At 42.7% G+C, this 27,673-nt stretch overlaps 2 protein-coding genes across 6 annotated transcripts; one reads left to right on the plus strand and one right to left on the minus strand.

The window, feature by feature from the left end:
- Nucleotides 1–509: 509 nt before the first annotated feature.
- tfb1m (transcription factor B1, mitochondrial) lies at nt 510–26,457 on the plus strand. Of its 4 annotated transcripts, none has more exons than XM_020085198.2 (8): nt 510–653; nt 1,630–1,774; nt 2,325–2,476; nt 2,677–2,785; nt 2,871–3,022; nt 3,323–3,442; nt 24,454–24,581; nt 25,610–26,457. In XM_020085198.2, the coding sequence occupies exons 2-8, from the start codon at nt 1,642–1,644 to the stop codon at nt 25,875–25,877; spliced, it is 1,062 nt and encodes a 353-aa protein (XP_019940757.1). In that variant the 5' UTR covers nt 510–653; nt 1,630–1,641; the 3' UTR covers nt 25,878–26,457. The 4 variants fall into 4 exon arrangements, with proteins under 4 accessions (XP_019940757.1, XP_019940756.1, XP_019940758.1 ...); XM_020085197.2 differs by having other exon boundaries at nt 561–662; XM_020085199.2 differs by having other exon boundaries at nt 653–675.
- Nucleotides 11,037–17,585, minus strand: LOC109628208 (claudin-20). Of its 2 annotated transcripts, none has more exons than XM_020085201.2 (2): nt 16,867–17,585; nt 11,037–16,206 (listed from the first exon to the last, which is right to left on the minus strand). In XM_020085201.2, the coding sequence occupies exon 2, from the start codon at nt 15,992–15,994 to the stop codon at nt 15,266–15,268; it is 729 nt and encodes a 242-aa protein (XP_019940760.1). In that variant the 5' UTR covers nt 15,995–16,206; nt 16,867–17,585; the 3' UTR covers nt 11,037–15,265. The 2 variants fall into 2 exon arrangements, with proteins under 2 accessions (XP_019940760.1, XP_069392477.1); XM_069536376.1 differs by having other exon boundaries at nt 11,037–16,311.
- Nucleotides 26,458–27,673: the final 1,216 nt, after the last annotated feature.

Genomic DNA, 27,673 nt, shown 5'->3' on the forward strand with positions numbered 1-27,673 from the left:
GCTGATGGATAATGTGTGTTTACAAGCATGAGTGGACTTCATGCTTTATAATGACCATCGTACCTCCTGCTTTTTCAATGGATAAAAATTCTATTATATTAAATATCAGCTGCATTTTTCTGTACATTTTTCTCATATATGCATCATGCATTTAATTTATTTACTTCTTTTAAATAATATGTATTGGTTTTATAATTTAACAGGGAATGTTATGTATTTGTATAACCTCTGTCCAGTTCTGTTAGCTTTCAAAGCCAGGCAAAATATAATACGGTTTCATTAAGAAAGAAAGAAAGCTATAACAATTATTATTATTATTAATATTAACATCCTCCTCATTATCCTCATTATTATTATCATCATAATTGCTATTATTACTATTATTATTATTATTATTATTATTATTATTATTATTATACACCAACCAACAAACCAGCTTCAGAATAAAACCCAGTATCAAGTTTGACATGTCGCCCCCTCCTGGCTAATAAGCCTCATTACATCAACTCTTAACGGCTTTTCAAGGGCAAAGCTCGGCCCCTCCTACTCCAATTTGATTGGTCCATGTAGACATCCTCGCAGCCTGATTGGACACCCGGACGTCAACTGAGTGTGACGGAGCAGGAAATGTAAGAGTGAGGAGAGCGGTGCCGGTGAGAAACGTGTGTGAACGATGTGTGTTGTTCTGCTTTGTGTTGTGGTTGTCTTTGTTGTCTTTGTTCTCTTTGTTAGCTCTTCCTCTGTCCTTTGTTGCTTTCACAAACAATGCGAAGTCTCCCGCGTAACATCCGAGCCGTTTATCCCGCGCTGTGCTGAGGGCGTTTACACTTTAAGCTAACCTTAGTTGTAAATGCTAACAACTAGAGTTTGTGTTCAGCTGGACATTGAAGGGTTGAAGGACTGTTTGTCGCGTCAGTGTGACGTTGTTGTTGTCTTATACAGATAATGTGACTCATTCCTAATAAAAACAATCGCTCATTAATTTGCTACTGACAGAAAAATAGCAGCAGCATTAATGTAAACACCCCATATTGTTTATTCGTGTTTTCACCATGTGCTGTAGAACTAGACCTCCTGTATTTTATGTCCTAATCCTGGTGATTTAGTTTTTCTGCTGTTGTCCACTAGATGATGCCAGAGGTCCTATTGTTAGACTCGTTGTCTGCCCTCAGCAGTAACTCAGCATAAGGCTTCACAATGGAAATCAATCTCATGACCTGATGAAGAAGTAATTGGAATTGATAACGGTTTGCCAGAATTGACAGAAATCTATTGATTGAAACCACGCTGTTCCACATCCTTTGTCATGTTTGTGGCAACACATGCATGTGTCTGTGAGTTTAAAGGCTCAAATAAAGCTGACTCTGTCATTATTCAGAATCACTGTTGTAAAAGGACAAAATTACTCAACTGTAAACACATTGACTTTCAGTGTATCCATTTCAAAAGGTCACTCCTGACTTGAAGTGCTGTGTGCTATAGATAACAGCATTAAACTGCTATTACTGACAGGTTGTTATCACCATCAGTGCCTCACATTTTCATATTAATGTCTCTCAACCACTCAGTGAATCTGATCAGTCACAGTTTCTTCGTCTCAACGTGTGTCTGTGTATCTTTTCCTATCAGTTCACCTGAACGATGTCCGCCTCCAGGAAACTGGCATCTTTCCGTCTGCCTCCCTTGCCAACTGTGGGTGAGCTGATAAAGCTCTTCAACCTGCGAGCTGAGAAGCAGCTCTCCCAGAACTTTCTCCTGGACTTGAAGCTCACAGGTTAGTATTCTTCTCGCCTCACACTCTTCTTTCTTTCGCTCTGTCTGCAATGCACCAATCGTTGTGAGCTTGCGTTCTCTGCCAGTGTCTCCACCACACTGTTTTTTTGTCAGCGTACAAAAGCGATTTCACAGCTCAAGGTAGCCTTGTTTTAAGGCATCAATATCAACAGGCTTTTCTACACAGGGAGGTTGAGTTGATCTCATTCTTAAGTGAATGGACTGAGCCAATTATTTGCAGCCCAATGCGTAGCTCAGACCTTAATATAATTTTCAGTGATGCAGTGCAGGTCTGATGTGCTCTCCTGTCCTTGGACAAGGTGACTGTAAGATTAATACGTCTCATCTTCATCACACAAAGGCTGACAGGTATTGCAACCTCACACGCCATTAATCACAATTTAGATACCTGAGACTCTGATGAACACAATTGTATGATCTAGTTTATATGATGCATGAGTTCAATTGTGAGTATATAATTAACAGATTGAATGCAAAGATGGTAAAAAGATTCCTATAACCAAGCATGATCATGTGTTTCCGTATCCTAGACAAAATAGTGCGTCAGGCAGGCAGTTTGAGGGATGCCCATGTGTGTGAGGTGGGTCCCGGTCCTGGGGGCCTGACACGCTCCATCCTCAATGCTGGTGCGACAGACTTGCTTGTGGTGGAGAAAGATACACGCTTCATCCCTGGGCTTAAGGTAAATGGAGCAGCTACAACGATACTCGCTTACGCACAAGGTCATAAGGTCATTCCACTGAAAAGCCTCTAACACCTTCATCTGTCAGTTGCATAAAACCAGTTAATCTATTCTCAGCTGTAGCATCATTAGCATCCCGCAGAGTGACTGATGACCACGTAGTACCTTTTCATTTAGTCATATCACGTTCATCTCCACAGCTGTTGTCAGAGGCAGCTCCAGGGAGGCTGAGGATCGTCCATGGGGACATACTCACCTACAGGATGGACCGAGGATTCCCATCAAACATCTCCAAGCCATGGGAGGGAGGTGAGAATTGAAAATAATGTTGTTGCTGGGGAGTGTGAAGGGAAAAAGTCACATGACTAACAAGTGTGAAAATGTGGCTCCACAGATCCACCAAACCTTCACATCATAGGGAATCTCCCATTCAGCGTCTCCACCCCCCTCATCATCAAGTGGCTGGAGGACATAGCCAACAGGAGCGGGCCCTTCATATACGGACGCACACGACTCACTCTCACGTTCCAGAAAGAAGTGGCAGAGGTGCGTGAAAACACTGATGAAGCTGAGAGACCTATTTAAGTATGAAGTCTTTACAGGGCGTCATGTTGCTCTTTAGGTCAGTCAACAACATTCAGAGCAGCATTTAATTATATATATAATACATAACCTCCATTGTGGATTTAATGAATTTAAATATTCGTTAGTAAACTTCTGTTTGTTTTGTCTTTACGTATCTTTGGCCCTGTTTTTTTTTTTAAATCAAATTACGTGACTTCAACAAATTGCCTGCTCTTACTGAACATGTAGCAACAATTGATAGTAGTTGTTTTCTCCATCCAGAGGTTGACGGCGAGCACAGGTAGCAGACAGAGGAGCCGTCTGTCAGTCATGGCTCAGTATCTCTGCACTGTCCGTAACTGCTTTACCATCCCGGGACGGGCCTTCGTCCCAAAACCAGAGGTAGGAATCAAAATATAGCAACCAGGCAGTGTTTCAAAGCAGTTTTAATGCAGTGATTCTAATGTGTTGGGTTATATTTGGAAAAGAAAATAGTTTTTTCCACTTCGGACGACTTTCATAAACCTGACAATCAGAGTGTGCTTCTGGCCAACGTGTGATGGTCTGTTTGAATTTAGTTTTGTGCTGACCTTTGCAGTGTACTTGCATGAGCTGTTCTATTACTGTCTATTCCAGATCTTTCTCTGTCTTCCCTCAACTCCTTTTTTGCCTACACATAAAAATAGTTAAGAATGTTAAGAAAGTTATGAATGCTAAGAAAGTTCTACTGTTGAATCCAGTCGTCTACTACTATCGCTGGAGAAATGCCAAATGGACACATTACTATTTCACAGCCCCATGATAACAGCGGGGCCCTCTCGCATCTCCTCATCTCTGCTCCTCATCTGGTCCCCTGGTTCTGTCAGAGTCCATCGTCACGTCACAGCCACTCATCCCTCCCTCGCTCTTCTTGCTTCAAGGCTTCATTAAGACTGTGTTGTGTCTGTTCTGTCTTTGGACCCTTTCTAGGTTGTAATGATGCCTGGTGGATATTTCAGATGTGTCACGATCACACTGCGCCTTGTAATGAGGGCCTGGTTCTTTTTTTAGGACCAATATCTCTCTGTGTGTCGTTCAGCCCCGTGAGCTTGTATCAGCGGTGAAAGAAAGGCGTTCACTCTTACGTAACATGAGAATGCAATGGGGTTTTCTTTTTTCGTGGCTAGTAGCTTGTAGTCGGACAAAGGGGCCACATAAAAAAATAAAAGTACTGCTGCAAAATCTCAAACATCAGTGTTAGCTAATAGACAGCTCCGCAGACATCTACTTTGAGATGATAGACACGCAATTCTTTTGAAAGGCTCACTCACATCTTTGTACAACTGAGACCATGTTTTTCTTTTGCTGAATTAGAGGATAGGTGTTAGGTGGATGTCAGAGACGGACTCCCAGTCCCTTGAAGAAGTGGTGGCTCTTTAGGTGACCCACAGTTGGTAAATATTTAATCTCCTGTGTGGACTAAAATCCAGCAGACTGAATAGGACCAGAGCTGATGGTTCATTCTCTTAGAAGAAATGGCTTGCGATGTTTATTTAATCACACTAAGCTGCCTTTCCGTGCGTTTTTATTTTACTCTTGAATCTTATTTTTGTGCGCGTGTCAAACTGCCGCTTAATGGATTTCAGCAGGCTTTGTTTGTGCCGTGTTCGTGCACAGACACACTTAAAAGTGAATAAAGCGGACTTGCACTGCACACGCAATGAATCAGTGCCTCCCACACAGGCCATCTATCCCCTCTAAATGTTTTAATGGGCACTTGGTTGAAATTATATCATTAGGAGAGATGATGGTTCTTTGATGAGCAGGCCTCCTGCTACTGGTGTCCTACAAAGAGCAGAGAGCACATCGTGTGCTGAGACTGTCATACTCTTACTGCATTGTCCAGGCCCCTTTTTACTTGCATCTACCAAAGTATGATTCATAAAAAGCCTTATGGCTCTGTATTGTTTATTGGTGCACACCAGAGTAATTATGCACAATTGCATAAACAATAAAAATGTCGTGCCTGATTTATGCAATGACATCAAAGTGCTGGTTGGAGGAGGGATTGAGGTTGTGACACACATGAATTTAGACTTATAGCTTAAGCAATGGGTTGATGATCAAACTGACCTATATTGACGGAATACATAAAGGACATAGAGAAAAATATTTTCACATGGCACGTTTTGATAGGTTCTGAGTGTTTATACTGCATGCTGCTTACAGAGCTCAAATCAAAAGGCAGGAGCTTCGTATAAAAATGATAATGAATGAATGGTGCCTTTTGTTGGCAGAAGCTAATTATAATGTTGGAGAAACTGCCAATAACAAAGGTCTTTCCCTCTTTATTCCTCTCTTTCTGTGTGTCTCTTGTTTTCCTCCAATGTCTTCCCAGGCAGCCTGTGTAAGGACCCCTTATACCTATAGCCAATAAATCAGCTCAGTGGTCTGATTACTCATATTATCCTGTTCCTTCTCAACCTTTGGCATCAGCGATTGTCTTAATGAAGAGGGATTTGTTCAGTTTGTTTGGTCTTTCTATCTGTCTGCTCTCGTCATGTTACTTAAGGCTCTTTTTCATTTTGTGTCTGTTGTTTTTGAAATTCTGAACATCTCAGTCAGAAAATAACATCTCTGATCGCTCAGTCATTTCACGTGTCGTCCCTCTGCATCGCCAATGGCAGCTCTCCCACACTGCGGAGGGTAAAATATGCAGCAGCAGGTGCTATGCTACGCATACGGCAATTAGTGGAGTGTGAAAAACCATCTGAGGTCATTTAATACTTTGTAATCAGACAAACATAGTCACAGAGAGCTACGTAATAGCAAAAAGCTATGGAATTACTGAACCCTTCTAAAATGAGAAAATAGCATCATTGAAAGGCGGGGGGGGAAGGGGAAGAACGGCGGCTGATTGGCTGGTTGATCTGAACGATGCAGGCTAATAGAATAATGAGAAGGGAGATGTTGAATCCATTTTACACTAGCAGCTGCTGGGGCCCATATTGACGTATAAGGTGGGAAGATAGGCTCTTATCCTTGATGTTTAATCCGTCTGCCTTGTTCCTCTTGCCCCCGGACTTCACCTCGCTCGTGTCACATTGAGTGACTGAGATTGTCCTTGAAGGTTTCAGTGAGTGGCACTGAAACCTCCAGCCCCCCCTCCAGGCTCAGAGTCCCCTCAGTCTGTGCTGCTGCAGATCCCACCTGCCTCCCTTTTCTTATTAGCCACTTATTACCTCTGCCAAGGAGGTTATGTTTTCACCCGGGTCTGTTTATTTGTTAGCAGGATTACACAATCTACTAACCTGATTTCCACAAATATTTTTGTTATGTCTTTTGCATTGTAACATGGGCATTTTTCAAAATGATTGTCAAATTTTCACGGAATGAGGGTCCAAATTCTGCAACATATTTGTTAAAGTGTCTGAGAATGGCTGATTACGTTAGTCCACAGCAATGACAGTGTTGTGACAACTGCAATGACACTATGGTCAGAAAGCCCCAAACAAGGCTCAATGCCAAAAGCTTTCTGGCAGACGCTTCATAGGTTTAGAGGACTATATATTATTTAGTATTTCTTTGAAGGGGATTGGTTCTGTAGCGTCCCTCCAGGTCCCTTTTTGTCCGGGGCTGACAAAGTCCCTTACAATTCTCCAGCAGGGAATAAGGCACAGATCTTGACTTCCCGCTGCTTAGGATTGTATTTTATGACAAATTGTTTAGGTTATCAGCCCATTTCAAGAAGTAGACAATCATGTTTAGGGTTGTTTAGCCTTTGCAAAGATTTGCGTTCCTCTGAGAGCCTCTCTAGGTCTCACATAAATGGACAAATTGAGTGATCCTTAAGTCTCTTCTGTCATTCACAGCTGTACATATATCTGAAAGATCTCTGTGAGGAAGTAAACTGAATGTAGCAACAAGCTCTTCGCCGGCTCAAGTCATTATACAAATTTCCAATTTATATTCTATCCTGAGCAGAGGTCAAGGAGTTTTAGAGTGCACACTGCCATCAAGGCGTCCGCGTCTTCAGCACGAACATCAGCATCATCCAATCCAGATACATTGTCACTGGCTCTTTACATAGAAAGTATCTCATTTGCAAATAGTGGAGTGTGTCTTCCCCTGCTGCTGTGCCTCTCTGTATCTGGGCAGAATGTGATTTACGTAAATTAACTTCTGTCCGTCACATTGAGGGCTGTAAATCAGACAATGGATGCTCCATCATGAGCGACCTGTTGTTTCTTCTGTAGGGATGCTCCTGTACAATTTTGGTGTTCATTGTTGCAGATAATGAGAAAAAGGGGTTGTGGGAGACAGATATACCAAATGATATGGCTGATAGCCAGGTGGGGGATGAAAATAAAAATAAAAGATGGATGGAGAGGACACATTGGGAACTGACTAAAACAGTAAAGTAAAAGTAAAAGGGCAAGATAAGATAGAGACTGAATGTAATTAAATATTATTTTGGCCTGGATGTGATGTGTGGACTGAAAAAGAGAGGGAAGGAATAGATGTACGGGATGTTTGCACAGCAAAGCCTCCTCCACACCAGTACAGAGCAGCAGATTCATGACAGAGATGGATCTGAGAGGAGAGTGAGGCGTACCTCCAGCATATGGTTGTCTGGGCCAGTCATCAGCCATCATCCACCATCTAACTGGCCTCGCAGGAGGAGAGCCCTACAGATGTTCGCCTTGTTACACAATCATCCACCAAGAGCACAGGCCAGATGAGTGGAGCCTAAATTAAATTTGTTAATGCTGCATTGAACATCCATTACGGCCGGCAGTTGTCAGGGAGATTTAGCAGATATATAAACACATTTTAGCTGGGGATTTCTCTTTCTTTCTTACTTCTTGTTTTTATATGGGGTCAGCTTGTGTTTTCAACTATCATAATATGTCCATTCATTGAAGTCACAGGGTGTTTCAGTGTTGAATGTGACCTGCCTCAGTCCAGTGTGCTGCTCTGGCAGTGATGGATATCTTCACTGTGACCTGAAGTGGCCCAGCTTTCGCCTGAACTGTAAAGAGCGCGAATCTGCTCTGCCCTACTGCTTTTATTTTTTTTTTCACCTGCCACCGCACAATTCATCTAGGCCTATCTTGTAAATGGGGTCAAACACGGTATCAAGAGTATTGAGGGAAAGTTATTTCAATGACTCGTGCCAGTGGGGTAAGCGCCTGAAGGCTCAATCTCAATTTTCTTTCCAGACCCAAGGTAAAGACATAGCTAAAAATACTCTCCTCCTCCTTTTTTCCTAAACAAAACGCCAAGGTTGGCAGAGTTGGCGTACAAACATCTCCAGAGATCTGTTTCTCCTCCTAACAAGAAAGTGTGCCGGGTGCGCTCAGAGTCAGTGCTCGGAGTTTAGCAGATTCAGCTCTGTCTACTCAGTGAGCATGTCAGGAGAATACGCAGATGTTTTTTGAGGAATGATGATAAAACCAATGTCCCAAAGAAAGACGGTCTGCTTCAAATAACCAAAAATCAAATGAAGTAAATTGCAAGTGGTGCAATGACACACTGAAGAGAAGTGAGAGACAAAACTCACACAGAGCGATTTCATGACTTAATTTCAGGCTTTTTAAAGAGGCTGAAGTCTGCTGGGTATTGAAACAATATCAAAAATTATCACTATGATTTTCATTAATATTACTTAATGAAAAGTCAGATATATATATATAATGCACATAATCGATCTTCCTTAGACTTTTAAAATGTTTTGCTGTTTTCAAGGCCGAGACGCCTCACACATTGTTGGAAAACACGCATGTATAATATGACAACACAACTACAAAACCCACACAACGGAACACAACGAAAGTGGGTGACAACAGATGTTGACAATGAAACGAGCAGAGTTACTCATTGCAACAGTGGTCATTTATGAAAACCCAGTCAAGCCAGCCACCGCTTTACATTTGTTGCTTCTCTATTTGAGGTGTTACAGTACAGGTGCATTCATCCTTTTTGGCTGCTCCAAACATGTCTACCATAACACCTCAAATAGACAAGCATCACATTTTAACAAACCGTTTCATCGTCAACATCTGTTGTCGCTCACTTGCCTTTTGATTGTGTTTCCGTTGTGTGGCTTTTGCAGCAGAGTTGTTGCTTTTGCATTTGTGTTTTCTGTTAATGCACTTTTAGTTTGAGTTTAAAGCCACAACCTTCACTCTGAAACAAAAATCAGTCTTTAAAGTAAATATAAGAAAATAATGTGACTTTTATCATGATAATTATCGACTAATAAGACATTCTTTTGATCTTGATATCATTTTTGGCCATAATGCCCAGCCCTAGAATGTTTGTGGGCGTGCTGATGAAGGCTGTGTGCATATGATTGAAGAGAAAACAAATCTAATTGTTGTTGATTGTTTCAGGAAAAAAATGTTTAAGTGACAGTTGCATCAACCTTTCTGTGAAAATCTGCTTGTGCCTCAGCTTGTTATTGTGTTTCTGTGCCCTCATGAATACATTTTCCTCATCTCTAATCGAAGACAATAATCTCCACCCATGCGTCCGCACCTTCCAACAGTTTAGCCTCACTCACCTTCAGCTTACAGAATCCCCTCAGCCACGCGCTCCTGCCCCGTGAGCCAAGCTGAAATATTAAAGCGCCGTCTTTGAACTGTCAGAGTGTATTGTTTTCCTACAAGCTCTCCCTTTTGTCATCTCCATAGATTTTACTGCCTTTCTCAGCAGTTTATTGTGCAGCCAAGGTCGTTGCTGTTATTCCTACAGCCTCACATGTGCGCTGGGTCCAGAGGAGGGGGCTCCAACAAAGGAAGGTCATTCTCCGTCAGCATTGATGGCCACATTATATCTTCAGTATGAACCTTCTTGAGTGTAACAGCTGTCCCAAACAAAGACACGCTTGTTAAGTATGCTGACATACTGGAGTGATTGCATTTTGAGCAATGTGCTGATTGCCAAGCATTTTAGGTTGACAGTTCCTTAACATATATAGAAGGATGTCTCCCTCTTTGTGTCGGCATGACTGGTGACGGGCATCAACGCTTTTGTGAGCAGTCTTTCTCTTTTTTGTCTCCCATTTCTTTTTCCGTGGCTGGCATTCTGAAAGGCTATCTGCTGGTCAAGAGGGGTGCTAATCTAAAAAAGAGAAGGGTAAATAATCTGTAAATCGGATGTTGCAGTGTGGTTCAAAGGAAAAACTCTTACGCATGATTAACCCCTGCCTCAAATTGACAGGCGCTCAGCTCACCTCCCCTTATCTAAGCTCACATTCCAGATCTGTCATAGCAGCAACTCGGGGTGAAAACCTTTGATGGAAAATATAGGTTAAATACACAGAGGAGCAGATCTTATTAGTGTTTCCCCATGAGAGGAGTACTTATTTGATCTGCACTCTCGTTGCGTAACTGAGAGGAATGGGAGAATGAGGGAGAGCGAGAGCCTTGAATAATCCATGTTTGTTTCAAGAAAGCACATTCTCACTCTGCCGGTGTCAGTGAGGGTCCAATCAGCTGTAATGAGAGCCCACATTTTCTCTTGGAAAGTAACTATTTATCAAGCGCTCCATCTGAACCGTATATCAGGATATATGTGATAGATATTCAATTTGAAGCAAATTCTGTGGAGTATTCTGATTTGAAACCAGCTCTGGTTGAAGCATTAAAGCTTTCAACATCTTCAAACAGCAGAAGTTGTGCTTTTAACCTTTATACCATTTTTTTTCCTCCGTTCAAGTTTTCCTATTGTGCAAATAAATGTTATAAATGTGATGCTTAATTTACCAGCTGGAATAGTTGTTTGAGCAACACCAACATTTATGATGAAACATATATGATCGACAAAGAAACAATCACCAACTAATCTGACAAATGATTATATGTACATTTTTAAAAGAAAAATACCAAATATTCTCTTGTTACAGATTTGCCACATTGCATTGTATGTAATGATAAAATAGAATAGAACTCAGCAGAGTGCATACCTCCGCAATGGCCCAACTGTCCCCTTAAGAAACCACATTTAAACTCACTAGATGATAGATAGATTTTTATTTGACTCTGCACCCCATTTCACATACTCATAAATATTAAAATCTCTAAACATGATTTTCTTTCATTAAGATCCGTGAATTATCCTCTTAGAAATCAGTGAAATTAAAAAACGCCCATTCCCACAACATTAAAGAAAAAGTCCTGGATCCAATGGCTAACCCAGAATCATACCAAAATTGAATGGGTTCTTCTCTGACCTATTCTGCATCCTTCCACCAGGTTTCATGTTAATCTGTCCAGTAGTAAACAGAAAATAAAAGAAGATGAAATCTGCCTTTTTTGTTTAATAAACCTCTGAGACAATGAATCAGTTGTGAAAATTGTTGCTGATAAGTTTTCTGTTGACTGACTTATTGTTTCAGCTCAATTTCAATATTTACTCAAACATTTCTTCTAGATCATTTTGGTTGTTTACGTCCAGGCTTTTAATTTGAACTATGCTTCTCACTAATATCATTATTAATTACAGTTGTCATTATTTGGCTCTGTGAGAATGTTCACTCTTAGAGACACATTCTTTTTGTATTTATATTTTAATTAATATAAATACTGTCATTTATACCAGGCAAAGTGGATCCTTCAGCTGTTCCCTTCTCTGCCAATTTAATTGCATATTATCAGCAGCTACTTTAGATGTAGTCATTTAACTCGTCAGATGAACTGGATGACTGGGATAGTTTCCGTTCCCTGAAGCTCCCATTATAATTTAATTAATTTATTGTCTAATGCTGTCCTCTCAGTCAGGGATGACAGGGACAGGTTGGCTGTGGTATTAAAATAATTTCTCTCTTTCAAAACATATTTGCACATAGTAATGTTTTATAGATACATATTTTAGTTGGACCGATGCTGCTGTCCTGCTGGGTGCTGGGTGCTGCATGCGTACGAACAGCCTGTCTGCAGCCTCCACTCGGCACAGCCTGCACCATCCAATAGTGTCTTGGCTGGAAGATGAAAGCGTCTCCATTCTCTTTAGCCACACACACACAAGGCACACATAAACACACAACATACATCAGACACATTGCTTTCACAAAATAGTTTTACTGGTAAAAAATAGAACTACTTGCACAAGCACATTGAGACAACTGTATCAGAACTTGTGAACTGTTCATCATCACAAATATGCTCTGGCAAAGTAAGAAGTGCTAAAGCATCCACAAAAATAAGCTGCAGTTATCAAAATGATAAATCAGTGTCTTGGTACAGGTAGACGCAGGAGAGTTGTAACTCTTTAGAATTTTTAGGACCTAGTCACTTTTGCACTCTGGCCATTTATAAGCTAATGAATTTGCGTGCTGATGATCAAGCTGCACTGCCACAAAAAAGAGAAATCTCTAGCTCCTGTTTCCCTGCTGAATCTTAGCAGACAAAAATGGTTCCTTTTTTTCCTCAGAGTGCCAGTTGTGTTATGAATTTGTACTGGTCCAGGGAGCTCTGAATGCTCAGCCTTTTGAAACCAGCTGCTGTCAAATAAAGTAACACAAGTCAAGGTCTTCTTATAAAGAAGATATGATATGAACATGGTATTGTATCTTATATTGAAATAATCTACAGGGTAGTCTCAGTAAAAACAAAAACACATCTAAAAGCTTAGATACTTGTGTACAGATGTCACAGATTTCCTGAAATAAAATGCTTTTTTCATGTGTTCATTTATAAAATACCACACTCGTGTCACCCAGATGAAACTCATTCGGAGTGGTCTTCGCTGTGCTCTGGGAAATATAGGAATAAAGAGGATTTAAAATAACCCTCAAAAGCTGCGCTGGACTATACACAAGCATCTACTCGACTTGAGACTTAGTCTGGCAGAACAAATCACAAATCCATAAAACATTTGCTAATGTATTATTCATGTACAAACAACGCAATAAAAAAATAAACAGAAATAACTCCAGATAGTATTAAAACGTGTCATCATGAGACGATTTGGCACATTCTGCAAACACATATCGTGTCAGTATTAGCTGATGACATGGCACATTCTTTACTTTGTTTATTGCATTGGTTATGGTGCCTGGGCAGTGAGTTATTGTCAGGAAGCCAGTTCTAAAGTCTGTGCTGGGCAAAGATGTGTAACTCAGGGTGGGGTGGAACCCTGAACCCTATAGGGCTGCCAGAGCTGGCAGTGTTACCCACAGAGATGCCTGTGGCGTGCAGGAAGCAGCCTGCAGGTGGCGAGCTGGGCTTAGCCATCTGCTCTCCCCCAGGAAGCAGCATGTTTATGAGAGAGAAGGAGGGAACGTGCGTCTCTATACATCACTTGAAAACACACAAAAAGACAATATTCCTCCAATATCCTTCCCTCAGGAAAACAAAAACAGACAGAAGCGTGACGGTGCTGATGACATATGAGTAGGTGTGAGTTTTGTTTATGCATGCTTGGTGTGTATGTGTGTGTTGGGCAGCATCGCTTTTCAGCATGCATCAGCGTTCTCTTGTCAGCGATCACATCCATGTGACATTTGACACAAGCAGGGACAGGGTGTGGGTTGAAAAACGAAAAGATCAGACTGACAGGTAGGAAAGGGAGGAACGGCGGCACAGCCAAGTGACCACAGTTTAAGTCACGAAGACCTCCTTGCAGGTGCAGTCTGGTGGCGTCTGCGCACTGCTGACGCACTTGGAAAACAAGTCACATATGGAGAGTGACTCAAACCTTTTTCTGCTGCCTGCCACACAGCTACCCAGTCGACTATGACTCAAGAAGCTTCTCCCCTCTCTGCTTCATTTTATTTTGCCTCTCTGCCACTGCACCATTAAACATCTGCTCACCCCTGTGTGTGAGACTATGGTATAGACACCGCAGCAGTGGGCAGCAAAGCATTATTAAAAACCATGTATCAGGGATGTTGCCTCTTGTCCCTGACTTGTAAAGGGGGATTAGTAAATGTAGCATAAGCAGAGGCTCTGATTAAAGCTTATGGAGCCATGGCGAGACAAAGACAGACCACCCCCCCCCCTTCCACAAAAAAAAACAACAACTCCAAATCACTGACTGACAAGCACATACCCTCAGACAATACAGATATTTGAAGGCTGAATTCTGTTTCCATGGCAGTGTGGAGGAGGATGACGAGTGAAAAGCACATGCAAAAAGCCGGCGTGTCTTGAGTGTTTACTGTGTACACTGAGACGCACAAGAGCATTTGTAAGTGTGCGCGGGGAGGGCGTGCATGACGGAGGGAGTGCAGGAATGGATTGAGATGGGTGGCTGCCACTAAAAGGCAGGATATTCTTTTAATTTTTTAAACATTTTTTGTGTGGATGGAAATATGAAACAGCATATCAGATGGTCCCCGCTGCAGGAGGATTGAATCTTTCTATCAATCTTTCTTCTCTCCATCCCTCTCATATTTCCACCTGCAGAGAAAAAGAGAGGCAGGCATCTGTTTGTCTGCGTTGTGGGTCTCAGTCCCAGCCCGGCAGCCCACATCTATTCCTCCTGACAGCCCTCTATGAACAGTTACAGCAGGGTAATGTTTCTACAGCTTTTCAGGCACAGGCATTGTGTGGCTATGTCTCAGTCTTCTAACCAGGCATTCCTCTGTATTAATACACAGACAGGCTCCACACAGCATGCTTTAGAGGCAACATATCAACATCAGTAGCTAACAAAAGTATGACCATTTATTTCAGTCATTTCCGTGTGGCATTCTAGTGGGTATACGAAAAAACTACAATGGCTTGCAATGAGAGGGCTTCCACCTCCTGCTCTCAGGCATTATATTGCCTACGTTCGTCAAATGGGAGTGTACCAAACGATTGTAAATAGCAGCTAAATGATTGCTTTTTTTCTCTCTCTTTCAATCAAACCTTTGGCGAGGAAAAAAAATCTACTCTGGAGCCTTCCTTATTTGCTTAATCCATTCCCCAGGGAACTCTCTGTGATGAAGGATGTCTGCATTTGGTTAGCGGCTTCCTCCGATTCTGCAGCACCTTATCCTGGCTCCTTACACATTCATGCTGTTTGTTCCAAGCCGCTGCTTAGGGAATACCTCCACTGCTTGTGCTTGCAAAACAGAAAGAAAAGGAGAAGAGCCAGATATAGGAGAAGGGGGGAAAATGAATTCAAAGTTGTTGCCCTCCTCCTTCGTCTTTTCTCCACCTCCATGTAAAGTAGAGCCTCGTGTGCAACATAAGCCGTGATGGTTTCCCCTCAGGCTCATCTCCCTTTTGCCGTGGCGTACACAGCGCTGCTTTATTACACATAGTCCTGCAGGCTGTAGCCTGTCTTATTGTCTAATGGGGAGAGAGAGCAGTACTGGTGCTGGAGCTCCTGCTGCTGCTGAAGCAGCTGTTGCTGCTGCTGCTGGAGGAGCAGTTTGTCAGGGGGCGGCAGTAGGACCAGGTCCTGGGGGCCATGTCGCTTTCCTGAACAGGACATACAGAAGATGGACCCCCCAACAAAGAGGAATCCTGCTGAAACAAAGGCAACATACACAGCACCCCCAGGCTCAAACTTATTGCTCTCGGGCACACTGGAGTCCAGAAAGTTGGTGATGACCTCGTTGGTAAACCAGGAAGCAGGAACCAGACACAGAAACCCTGCGGCAACAAAGCAGCCACCGCTTGCAATTGCAGCGTGTCGCTTGGAGCGTCGTCCACCTCCCCAACGTGTGCATTTTAGTCCCAGGGATGCGAGGCAGAGGCCCATGGCAGCCAGTACGCAGCACAGCACCATGGTGGTGCGGGCAGTCTGCAAGTACGCAGGTAGTGAAAGCACGGAATACTTGAGTGTGCAACTGAACATGCCTGTGCTGTACCATGTGCAGTCCATCCACAGTCCCTGCATCTGGGAGATCGCTGTGATGATGTTAGAACCCACGTCTGCGCTGACCTTCCAGTTGGGAAGCACGGTGGCCACCATGGCACCCATGATGCCCAACAGAGCCAGGACAAATCCAAATATCTGCATGCCTGTGGATGCCATACTCCTTTTTAAAAGTGGATGCTGCTGCTGCTGCTGCTGCTGCTGCCGCCTCCTCAGCCGCTGTCCTCGCTTGGCAGCATTCACCCAGCGCCAGCCAGGCTCGTCGACCCCACTGCCCCAGCCGCCTCTCTCTTCTTCTCTTGGTGGTGGTGTGTACCAGCTGCCAGTCAAATCCCCCAGCTCCTCAGTTCTTCAGCCGCAGCTCCACTGGACTGGAGGAGAGTGACGGAAATGAGAAACTGAAGTGAGCGGGTCTCCTTGCACTCCCTCCTCTCTCCCCCTCATTCACCCTCATACAAGCGCAGACTTTTTTCTGACTGGAAACAAAGGGGGAGCATGAGGCAGGGGCGATCAGAGCTGGCTCTATGGCTGACTACAGGTAAGCAAAAACACCGGGGCTGGCTGTGCATGTGCTTGCTGCCTTCTCCTTTCGCCTACCCGGCGCCCCATAGAGGTGTTATTGGAGAGGGAGAAATTAGTTTGTGGTATTTGCAATGCTCAATAGCTATGTGGACTTAAAGCTGCAGCGCACTCAGTTCTCTCACATACTGTATGTTGTAGCACTTTGACTCTACTGCTGTTCATCCAACAAACTGAGCCTGCTTTTTAACAATCATACCTGCTTATCCTCTGGTTGATCACTGGTTGTGGTTTAGTGAGCCGCTAGAATTAAACTTGTGAATGTACAGCTCTTTTTTTAATTATCATTTTGTCTGACTTTCTACATTGTGATCGGTCTAGTCTTGGCTAAATAGATGGTTACAGCTTAGAATGAATAACCTGGAAAATTTGTCTGAGTGATTGCTATTGCTTTATGGTGCGATGGGAGGGAGAGAGGGGAGAAAGAAAGCGATGTTGGAATGATCTCTTACCCCGGCTGGTGCAGAGCTGGCTCTGACGCGTCACGCTGTTCGCAGTGATTCCTGTAAACACACACAGTCACACACCGACACACAGCAGCAGCAGTGGGCCAACGAGGGGGGCGAGCGGGAGGATTGAGCCCGAGCCACGGATCCATTCAAGTCCATTTCCTTAGCAACAGTGTCTGAGAGGAGGACATCCCATCTTCACCAACACACACTCACACACACATGGACAGACCACACACACTCAGCACGAGCCAGAGAGAAATGAAGCAGAGCGCAAGAGCCTCTCTCTTTCTCTCTCTCTCTCTCTCTCTCTCTCCCTCCCCCTCGCTCTCTCTCTCTCTCGCCTGTGTGTGTGTTTGTGTCGTGTCTGCCTCGACACTACAACTTCAGAAACAACAGTTATAGCGGATATAGCTAAAAGAATAGGTCATTTCAAAAGTCACCTTTTCAAATACAGCTTTAAGAGCCAGTTTACAAGATGTCATCAGCTTGTCCCCAACATTTAAAAAATGGTTTCACAATCTTCTTTACGGACAGAGAATGACAAACAGCACAACAGTTTACAAATCTGAGGTTGATCAATCATGTGTGCCGCATTGTGCTTACTCAATGTAACACAATGCAATTATTGATATTGTTTTATTGCCCAGCCATATAGACTACCTAACCTATCACTATCTTCTTCAGCCAGCTTGAGTTTATATTCAAGGTAAATTTAGTTGTATTAGAATTATGCTGATTCTTGTCTGTGTGCAGCTGATGGTTTTTCTAAGGGAAAGACCAAAATAAAATATTTAAACAAATGCAGTGCATTGTATAGTGATTAGTTGATTTCTAGTAAACATTTTTATCAATCTGGAGAATTGAGGTTTGTGGAAGTAAAACAATAAAATCTAAATAAATGAATTGTATACAGAATAAAGAAGAATAAATAAAATGACTGGAGTTTTCTCGAATAATACTGACATGCCTCCTCAGCGTTTATGGAGAAAACTCCTTTGTACTGTAATGTAAAATTACTAACCCACATAGGAACCCCACCCCGTCCCTGCATTGAGCTGCCCAGTAATCATAACACAGTACTGGAGCTGTATGAAGATAAGAAATTGCCAAGATGCAAAGTTGGATAAGATTTCCAAACATAGCCCCACTACACAACTGGGAGGAGTAATCTAATTAAGACAAGAAGAAGTAAAGCTGCTATCGTTACGACCAGATAGTGTTCTACAAAGCTTTGTTTGTTTGTGTTGGTCGAGAAGAGCATGAGTACCCCACCATGCCAAAAATTGACCCTCCCTGGGGCGTCATCTTCATCAAGCATCTGTCAGCAGGAGGCTAAAACTCCCAGCTGCTACCCTATCTTACCCCATCTTCCCTCTTCTCTCTGTAGAGGGCATACAAAACAAGGGAGGGAGTGGCTAGCATGGCCTTGATTCTTGAATGACAAAGAGGACAAAACAGGAGAGAGGGGGAAAAATTTAGACCGGACTAATAACCTTGGAAATGCAGAAGTGTGTTGCTATTATTTTGCTGCATGAGCAAATAAAAAAAAAAACAGCCAGCTGTGGGAAATAATCTTGCCTACCCACCCGCTCGCAATCTAATGTCCAGGCATTGACCACGTTGATGTGTAGCCATTACATGTAGATAGGGTTGGTAGCAATTGATTTGTTTAGCTATTGATCTGTTTGTTTAATATGGCCTAGTGCTCGCTCCAGCCTTCGTTGTTACTACCCCTCAGAGACCCCTTTCTTAAAATGAGATCTGGCCAGCATGTAGAAATGGTGCACACCTTCCAGTGTGATGTTATTGTCGACCTTCAATGCTACATTCTCAGACCACCTCCTGGGATACCTCCGCAGCAGGAAGAGGAGAATTTTCCCCCTTGTTTTTGGAAGACACACTACAGTATGGCGTGTGACCTATCTCCTTGTAACTGATGAGATCCTAAGTGCTGATGCTGGTGTTGTTCTGTGGGGAGCAAGATAAATAAATAAATAGACTATAGAGGGAAGGGATGAAAGGAGGAGGGGGATAAAAAAGATGGAAGGAGAGAAGAGCAAAATGCAGCTAACATACACCCGGTGAGTGCAGACGTGTGACGCTGTGATGTGTGAAGATATTGCAGACTAATATAAGCGAGGTCCCCTTTTCTTTTATCACCTCGCAGCAGAGCACCCATTCTGCAGCACAGCTCTTGAGGCACAGCCGGACCAGCCACGCTTTTCTTTTTGCCCACATTAGAGGTTTTTTTTATCTATCCATTTGCATTTCTTTCTTTTATGCGCTCCCTTTGCATAATTGGTTTTTGCGCCCATCATCTCGCAAAAGCGGTTTGTTCACAGCGGTGATGCAAGGTGTCGTGTCATCGCTGTGATGTGGCTGTCAATGTAATCTTGTTGTGGAGCAGGGCCCGGGTTCAGTTTCACCACACATAATGGGTGTGAACCTGTCTCAGGCAAAACAGTTGTGACATGTCGTAAAATTAGCTTTTTACGACATGTCACAATTAGCTCGATGAAACAGTCTCATGTTACTCACTTAAGTCTCCCTAGTGAACATTGTGAAATGGCATTTATGAGTTTTTAAATATCCCATAAAAAGTATTTTTTCCCTTGTTGCCCTTGTTTTCTTTTCCACTTGTCCAGGATATTTCACATTTTTTGGGCATAATTCAGGCTTTTCTATGACGAAAGCATCTCTCCCAGGAGCTGCTCTTGTCAAAGACCAGGGTGACAGGCTTGAATGTCCTGTGTGCATGCCGGGGGCGATTTCATGGGAAGTATGCCAAAGCCTTTCCTCCCCAAACCCCTCAAGTAACATCAGCATGGTGGGTTCAGTGGCATTGACTGTTGCCTCCTCCTCTCTGAGAGGCTGTCTCCCTCCACTGATGTAATGGAGGATGTCTTCTCAAGGTATTGTCATAATTAATGCAACTCTTCCCCCCTTGGTTGTGAGCTCTCTTGCATTCCCAGGCCATATATAGCTTTCTTCCATCCCCCCCCTCTTGGTCTTTCTTAGAACCTGCCATTATGTAAGCGCAAGTGTCGGTGGTTCAGGTAGCGCAGTGGCTGGTGCCCCAGGGCCCCTGCCATCTCATCTTGGTTACGCTTAAAGGGACATGACAAATTACTGCTCACATGCCATTGGGCAAGAACTCACCAAGAAAGAGACATTGGAGGTGGGAATGGGAAGCTGGGAGAACCACAGGGCAAAGCTGGGGTAATAGAGTTCCCTATTGAGCTTTGGGAAGGTCAAACACAAGAAATATGGTAATGCCCAAGATGGATGAGTATTGTGCTCAGCTGGGTCAGAAAAGGACTTGAGTTGCGGACAAAAGTGGTTATGTGACTTTAAGATTGAGATCTGTTCCATTTTGCCTTTTTCAAGCTCCACTCGGCTATTCAGCAGAATAATACATTTTTACAGAAGACTGGCCAGTGACTACATTTACATGGACACCAGTATTCTGACTATTGACCTTATTAACAATAAGACATTATTTTGACTATGGAGTTTACATGACTTGCTCATAGAATTTTACCTTCATATTCCTGTTTACATGTTATGGAGCAGCCTGATTATGACCGCCAGTTGTAAAACCCCAACCAGAAATTTCTGAATGTGCAATGCTGCCGTATACAATTTTGTTGTTTTCTTTCTAATTTTGCTTAAGGTACAGCCTTTTCTTTTTCCATCTTGTTTACACCTGGAGCATATGTCTTCAAGTAGTTTTTAACTGCCATGTATGGATGTCGCAAAATGCTGTGGAAACTACATGCGGTCAAGACGTAACCATGTCTACATTGTGCAACTAAGATTACTCCATATGTTTAATTTGATTCTTGCTCAGGTTAAGATATCAGAAAATGCAGTTTACATGACAGTGTCTTCAGACTATTGGCTTAAACAGGCTCAGATTATTGGTGTCTCTGTCGGTTTGTCAAATTGGCAGGTTCACAGTCCATGTGAATGTTGGAGGTCTTCATTTTACAAAGCTCTGATGAAATTAGCTGGATTGCGAGAGTCGGAGCAAGAGGAATTATCATGAGCTTGTCTATAGATCCTTACGTAACAGTCTAATTTTGTGGCCAAATTAGTGGTAATGATTCACTCGCTAAACACGATTGCTTGCTCAAGCCCACAAGAAATTATTACCATCAGAGCATTTCTAGCCTCTGTCTGCTTTATGATCGTACTGCCACCCTCGTAAAGAGAAGGGGAGGGGAGGGGGTGAGAGAAACGAGTCTGCACTGGGGGGGGGTATTAAGCTTGTCAAATAGAGTCAATAAGTCAGTCTGCCACCCCAGTTCAGAGTATTTTAGGGGTTTTGTAGGGGGAGGGGTCGATGGGTGAAGGCATGTTTCCTCGCAGCTCGGTGGAGGGCCCAGGTGACACCGTGTGATTTAAGATGGAGTTTCCTTGCATGTTGAGGTTATCAGGGGGAGGATTAATGGCAGCGAGTGGGATATATTACAGTGGTGCTGCCTAGTGAAGCCGTGTAGCAAGGCCATACATAAATCATAACAGCAAAGTGACTTGGACAAGCTGATGGCTGAAATGCTGTTGCCCGTATAGTCCCAATATCGACTTTTCCCCCGTGCTCCTCCTAAATCATGAAGTGCGGAATATAAATGGCCTAATTATTCCAGCAGAGAGTGAAATTAAAGGCATTCCTTTTTATTGCTCCTTTCTAACAGATGGTGGTCTGATCTTGCATCACCAAAGCACAGAGAGAAGCAAATCCAGATAGAAAATCCCCGACCAAAATCCTGTGCATGTTGGCGTGACAGGTGGAGGAATTGAATTGTCACAACACGAAACTCGGTTCCAAATCAAATGATGCAGCTTCTACAAATAAACGACAAATAAATCTCTCAATTTAAGACTGTGTTTAACAAGACAAAAATCTATATCAAAATGAAGCAGCAGATCATCTTTAAAGCTGCACATGCACACTTCTCTGCTTTATTTGCACATATACCTTCAGGGCTGTTGAGACACTTTCCACCACTCCACTGCTGTCCCATTAAACGCCACTGCGGAAGGAAACTCAGCAGCATTCACCCATCCCTGGACTACACAGGGATCTATAGATGTGATAAGAGATAGTGCGGCGGTTTACACTCCTGAGCGCTGCCTGTAGTTGTTCACTGAGGAGGAGGGAATCTAAACAGCTCATTAGAAATCCTTCGCACACCCTCGGACCACTTTATTTTTTCCTCCCCTAATTATCAACGCTAGCCCCTTTAGCACAGAAAAACGCGAGAGGCCGCTGTGAATGAGGGTGAGTCACTCAGTCCTGAAATACAAGCTTCAAGGATGCACAGAGCGTTCTGCAGGGCATGTCGTCTCAAACGGAGGGCTGGGTGTTTTTCACCTCTGTTTGTATGACTAAGAGGGGAGCATGGCACAGTCTGTTTTTGTTGTGTGTTGTTTCCAATCATGCATCCTTTCTTCACAACTTTTGCCTTCTCTCCATTCACTGTACATACCTGCACATATTTCAGCTGTTCTCTTCTTTCTTTTCAGCATGTTTTTTTTTTTTATTATTAACATCAACACCTTTCCATTAAGATGTGAGATTTGTATCCTCTCTATATGAGTATGTTGAAAGGCACTCAAAACCGAAAGCACTTATGGGCAATAAAATGTATTATTATTACGACACTGCTGATTTTTCCCCATGGTAAGTTTGCTCAGTTACTCTGAGTACAGCCCCCCACACTGCTCCCTCACTGTGACTGTGCTGCAGCTCCTTAAGCTATCACTTGCAGGCGTGAACAGCATCACGTGAAACAACCTCTAAAGTTGATTGCTCTTTTTTTTTTTTGGCGGGGGGGGGGGTGGGTGTCAATGTATTTTGCTCTCTTTTGATCCTGTTGTGGTGTTCAGAACTGGATGATCCCTTACAATAAGCAATAGAGGAGAGAACATGTGGATCTATATGTGCTTGAAAGTTTAAGAGGTGGGGATCTGAGAGCAGGAGAGCTGGGCTCTGCTGAGTCTGGCACGAATACTTCCAACAGTGTCATGTCAGCTTAGTGCTGACCGCGCTGACACACGGAGGATTGGGAGGCGGCAGCTAGTGAGGAAGTGGAGCCAAGGTTCCCACCACCCTCCACCTCTAGAGTTCAGTCATTCCCAACAAGGGGCAATGTGAACACCTTATAGAATAACTATATTTATTTGGGGGGAAAAATAGAACATTTTAATATTTATTGAAGTAACAAATAAATGGCCGAAATTGAACATTTCAGATAAATGGATAATTGGAATCTTAAATGGTTGAAATTAGCAAGCAAAGGGTGGAGAAAAGCCAATTTACAATATGCATGATGTGTACTATGTTCTCATTATTATTTCTATGGTGTATATATCTATTAGACTGCATGGGAAGTTTTAATCAACCATTGGAGAACTACAAAAATATGATGTAGATGAAGATAAGAGGTGAATAAAAGATTGAGTCTGCCAGACGACACTACAGAGTGACTCATGAGTTCAGTGAGCTTTTAGTGTTATATTCAATAATAATATGAATATAAGATTTTGTTGAACAAGTCCAAGCTATATAAAACAGCTAATGAAATACATCACAAATTACATTTAAGGGCATGCACTCTGTAGTCTGTAAAGAAACTAAGTCTCTAAAGATACAGCTTAAATAGTTTATTAAAAAGAATAAATTAATGGTAAAAATGATAAATAGCTAAGTAAAGAACAAATAGCTAGATTTATCAGATAGGTAATTAGATAATTGCATAATATAGTTGAAATATTATAAGTTAAGATGTCCCGCTTCTGGCAGTACCAATGCAAACTTGAACAAACTGACTAAAATATTATGTCTTTATATCATTTATAATGATTTAAATTGAACAAGAATAAAAAATCTTGGACTATATAGGAAAATAAGACTATTTCTGCGAAGGTGACATTCAAAAAGCTTCATTCCTTACCCACACTTTTAAAAAATGTACTAGCGGAGCTTTCCACAGCCAGTGTTTTGACGGGAATAGTTTCTCCATCAGTTAATCACTACCTGTGCTCACTGAGTCTCTCTTAGAGCAGGAGCTCTGTGGCTGCTGTTCTCCGCACTAACATACAGTCTGTGTAGGCTCCAGTGGAAATGTAGAGTCTGATGGACAGAAGACGGTGGGATGAAGAGACGAGTGCTACAGTGAGTCAGGCTCATAGGTTTTAAGTAACTCTGTGGTGATGCAGTGAGGGCAAGAGAAAGACTGAGGCTCAGTTTCTATGGTCCATCGCACAGGTGTTACTGTGGCAACTGGAACCAACTCACCAGCCAGCCATGCTGCGTCATCTGATTTTTCAGCCTCTCCTCTTTTCTTTTGTCCCAGTCTGTTGATCCCTGTCTCTCTCTCTTCTTTGTATCTCTTCCACCATTTGTCAGGCAACCTTTCTCTCCAGCATTTTTCACCACACTTTGTATTCTCCTTCCTCCTCACAACCGCCTCCTCATTCTTGACACTGTATTTTTCTACATTCCCATGCGTACACTCGTAGCAATCTTGTTTTAACCCTTGCCATTTGTTTTCCTTTCGCTGTGTGTGTTTGTGTGTGTAGGTAGACGTGGGAGTCGTGCACTTCAGCCCTCTGGTTCAGCCCCAGATCCAGCAGCCCTTCAAGCTGGTGGAGAAAGTGGTCAGGAACATATTCCAGTTCCGCAGGAAGCACTGCCATAAAGGAGTAGAGTAAGCATGATTATACAACTTGATGAAGCTTGTAAAACATGTATCCTTTCTCTCTCTCTCTCTCTCTCTCTCTCTCTCTCTCTCTCTCTCTCTCCTTCAGTCTTTTACTTTTTTATTCCTGTCTCATCCTCATCTATCATTCACTCCTATACATTTTTAATTCACTGTTTTCTGACTGCGGCATCTTCATCTAATCATTAATTAGAAAGGTTTTTGATTCTCCTTTCTCATGCGCGCACACACACACGCATCACTCCAACAAACATCTCTTTGAGTGTTTGCCGTAACCGCAATCTGAACATCGATGCAACCTGCAGATCTCTGTTTAAAACCACTAGCAGCAAACCCACACACTCACACACATGTGCAATGCTGCCCATCGCCCCCTTGCCTGTTGGGAAAGTGCATGTGGGCCCTGGATAACAAAAGAACCCCGGCTGTGTGAAAGAGAGCAGCAATTATGAGTCATTGAGGTGCATAGGAAGACGAGGGAGCATATTTTATGTAATGCAGTGGGTTGGCGGCAGCAGCACCAAATTGGAGAGGAGGCACCGGCGGTGAAGCGCCTAAAAAGCATCTGTACAGCGAAGTGTGTGGAACTGGCTGCTGCTCACTCACCTGTAGAGGAAGAATACAGAGGACGATCTGAGGCAGGAAAATGTGACATGGCTGCTTCTCTGTACTGGAGAGCTTTTTAGGTTTGAGAGTCGGCAAGATAAATGAAAATTAGAAATTTAGATTATTGCTGCCCTCTTTTATGTTGGAGAAGTTTGTGTCTGTGTGAGTTTTGTCTCGGTGCCTTACGTCCCTTGATGTTGCATAGTAGTAGAACAAATTAACAATTCATGAGCCGCTCCAGCCCTTTGTGTGATTTCAATTAACTTCACAGATTTGAAATAATTGCTGAGAGATAATTTCTTTCTGTTTGAACTTTACACTGCCATTAAACTTGCATGATCATTAAGATATCAAAGTGACCTGAGTGTAGAAATCTGTACGATCATTTCGTCTCTCTTTTTTTTTTACAGAAAGTTGTTCCCGGAGGCGCGTCGCATTGAGCTGACACAGCAGATGATGCAGCAGGCAGATGTGGACCCCATTCTGCGCCCAACAGAACTCACTATACCTCACATCAAGGCTTTAGCAGATTCATACGCTCATCTCTGCAGCCGTGAACCCTCTCTCCTCAGATACGAGTACCGAGAGGAGCTCAGAATGAAGCACCTCAGCAGGCAAACAAACACACCAATGGACACGCGATCCAGTGCACCACCAAGCCCTCTGCAACCCTGCTGAAAAAAGAAAAAAAAGAGACCTAGAGAAGCCCGCTAATAGCTTCTGTTAGCACAGGGAGACAACAGACTGCTCTTAGCCTCGACATTTTCACCTGGCATCAGCATGCATTTTTAAAATGTTTTTTCCCTGCGCCTGGGGAGCGATAGTCACCTATCGGCATACATGAAATCCTGGGACAGAGACACGGGCCACGAGGCACTTAAAGATCCTGGAGGGAGCCTTGTTCTGGGACGGGATGACTCCAAGCAGAGTTGTGTGTTTCTGGCAGAGTAAAGAAAAGCATGCGAGTTACCCACAATAGCTCTTTAACGGCGAATATCCTGACGTCCCAATTCTTACTTAAGTTCCAACTCACATAACACATTGTCTCGTGGGAGCTGAAAGGAATGTCAAAATGTTTTTAGGGTGATTTAGAGAAGAACAACATGGCAAATCCATATCCAGGCCATTTTTTCTTTCAATGTTGCTATGTACTGGATTTCCAGTCACTGGGGACACGGAGCTTAAAGGGAGGAGGAAAGTGCTGGGAATTGATGTATTAAAATAAGAGGGCTCCTATTAAAATCATTTTTGTTTTAAAGCTTGGCCATGTTGTTTGTTTGAGTAAGATTGTGTGTTTGTCTACGACTGTAAACACTCAGGATTCAAAACCTTTGACTGTTTAACTCATAGAAAAGATAAATAATCAGTCCTGTGCCTGAGGTACTGATGCCATAAACATTTGGTATATTTCATCTACAGAATGTGACATTTATCTTAACAAAATAGGATAATAATAACACCTGGTGTTATTGTTCAGGATTTCATATCATTAAACGTGTTATTTCATGTGTGATATTTGAAAACTAGACCAGACCATCACCAGCAGAACGTGGCGAGGCTGTTTCCTGCCAGCGTGACAGATGGCGTGCTCGGGTTGACGTTCCAGATGGAGAACTCACTCAGTTTTGATGATTGGTGGATGATAATCTCCGACCACAGTCAGGGCATCATCTGATCTACACGGCGGATAGGTATGTGAGTGTGCCATGTTGGCAGCCGTGGGGCTGTGTTATCTAGACCGTACAGAAGTATGACCCTAAAGAACCCTATGTCATGATGTGCTTTTATTTTGGAAAGTTAATTGCACATGTGGAAAGAGATTTGAAAATGACAACTGAAGTCAAGGTAATTAGCCACATAAGAGATTTGTCTGTTTAGTTGGAGAACCATGTGTCCAGCCCTGCAGCTACCGGTAAATCCTCAAGTCAAGTACAGTGTCAGGTCTGTGACTACAAATATGGAACGTGAAGTTTTGTCAATGGATAATGTTGATGACAAGTAAAACCCTGTGTTCAAAATGTTAGTACACTGAAAAAAACTTTGTAACACAATTTACTTCAATTTGATCATCTTAATTTATTTGTTTTACCAGTTGGAGTATATTTTTTGGTTGGTCTGATATTTTTGAAGTCATTAAAAATAGTAAAACGGATATCTAGTAATCAAATAATTAAGTAAAAAGTAAGAATAAAATTGAACTTCCAACCACTGTAGTATTACAGTGTGCTGTGCACTGCCTTTTTGTGCATTTGTGATTCTGCAGACAGGAAACACTGTTCACTTAGAGGTGACTAGAGGACATTTAACTTTAACTCATTCCCACATAAAACAAGTTTTAATCATTTTAACCCAATCAAAAAGAATGAGCTCTGCACCACTGATCCTAATGAACCTGGAAACCCTTTACTGTGGTTTCACACCATTTAACTGTCACTGCTGTCTCAGTTTGTGGCATCATCATAAATCACACCTGA

This window comes from Paralichthys olivaceus, chromosome 12, assembly GCF_024713975.1.
Source record: "Paralichthys olivaceus isolate ysfri-2021 chromosome 12, ASM2471397v2, whole genome shotgun sequence".
Classification (NCBI taxonomy): domain Eukaryota; kingdom Metazoa; phylum Chordata; class Actinopteri; order Pleuronectiformes; family Paralichthyidae; genus Paralichthys; species Paralichthys olivaceus.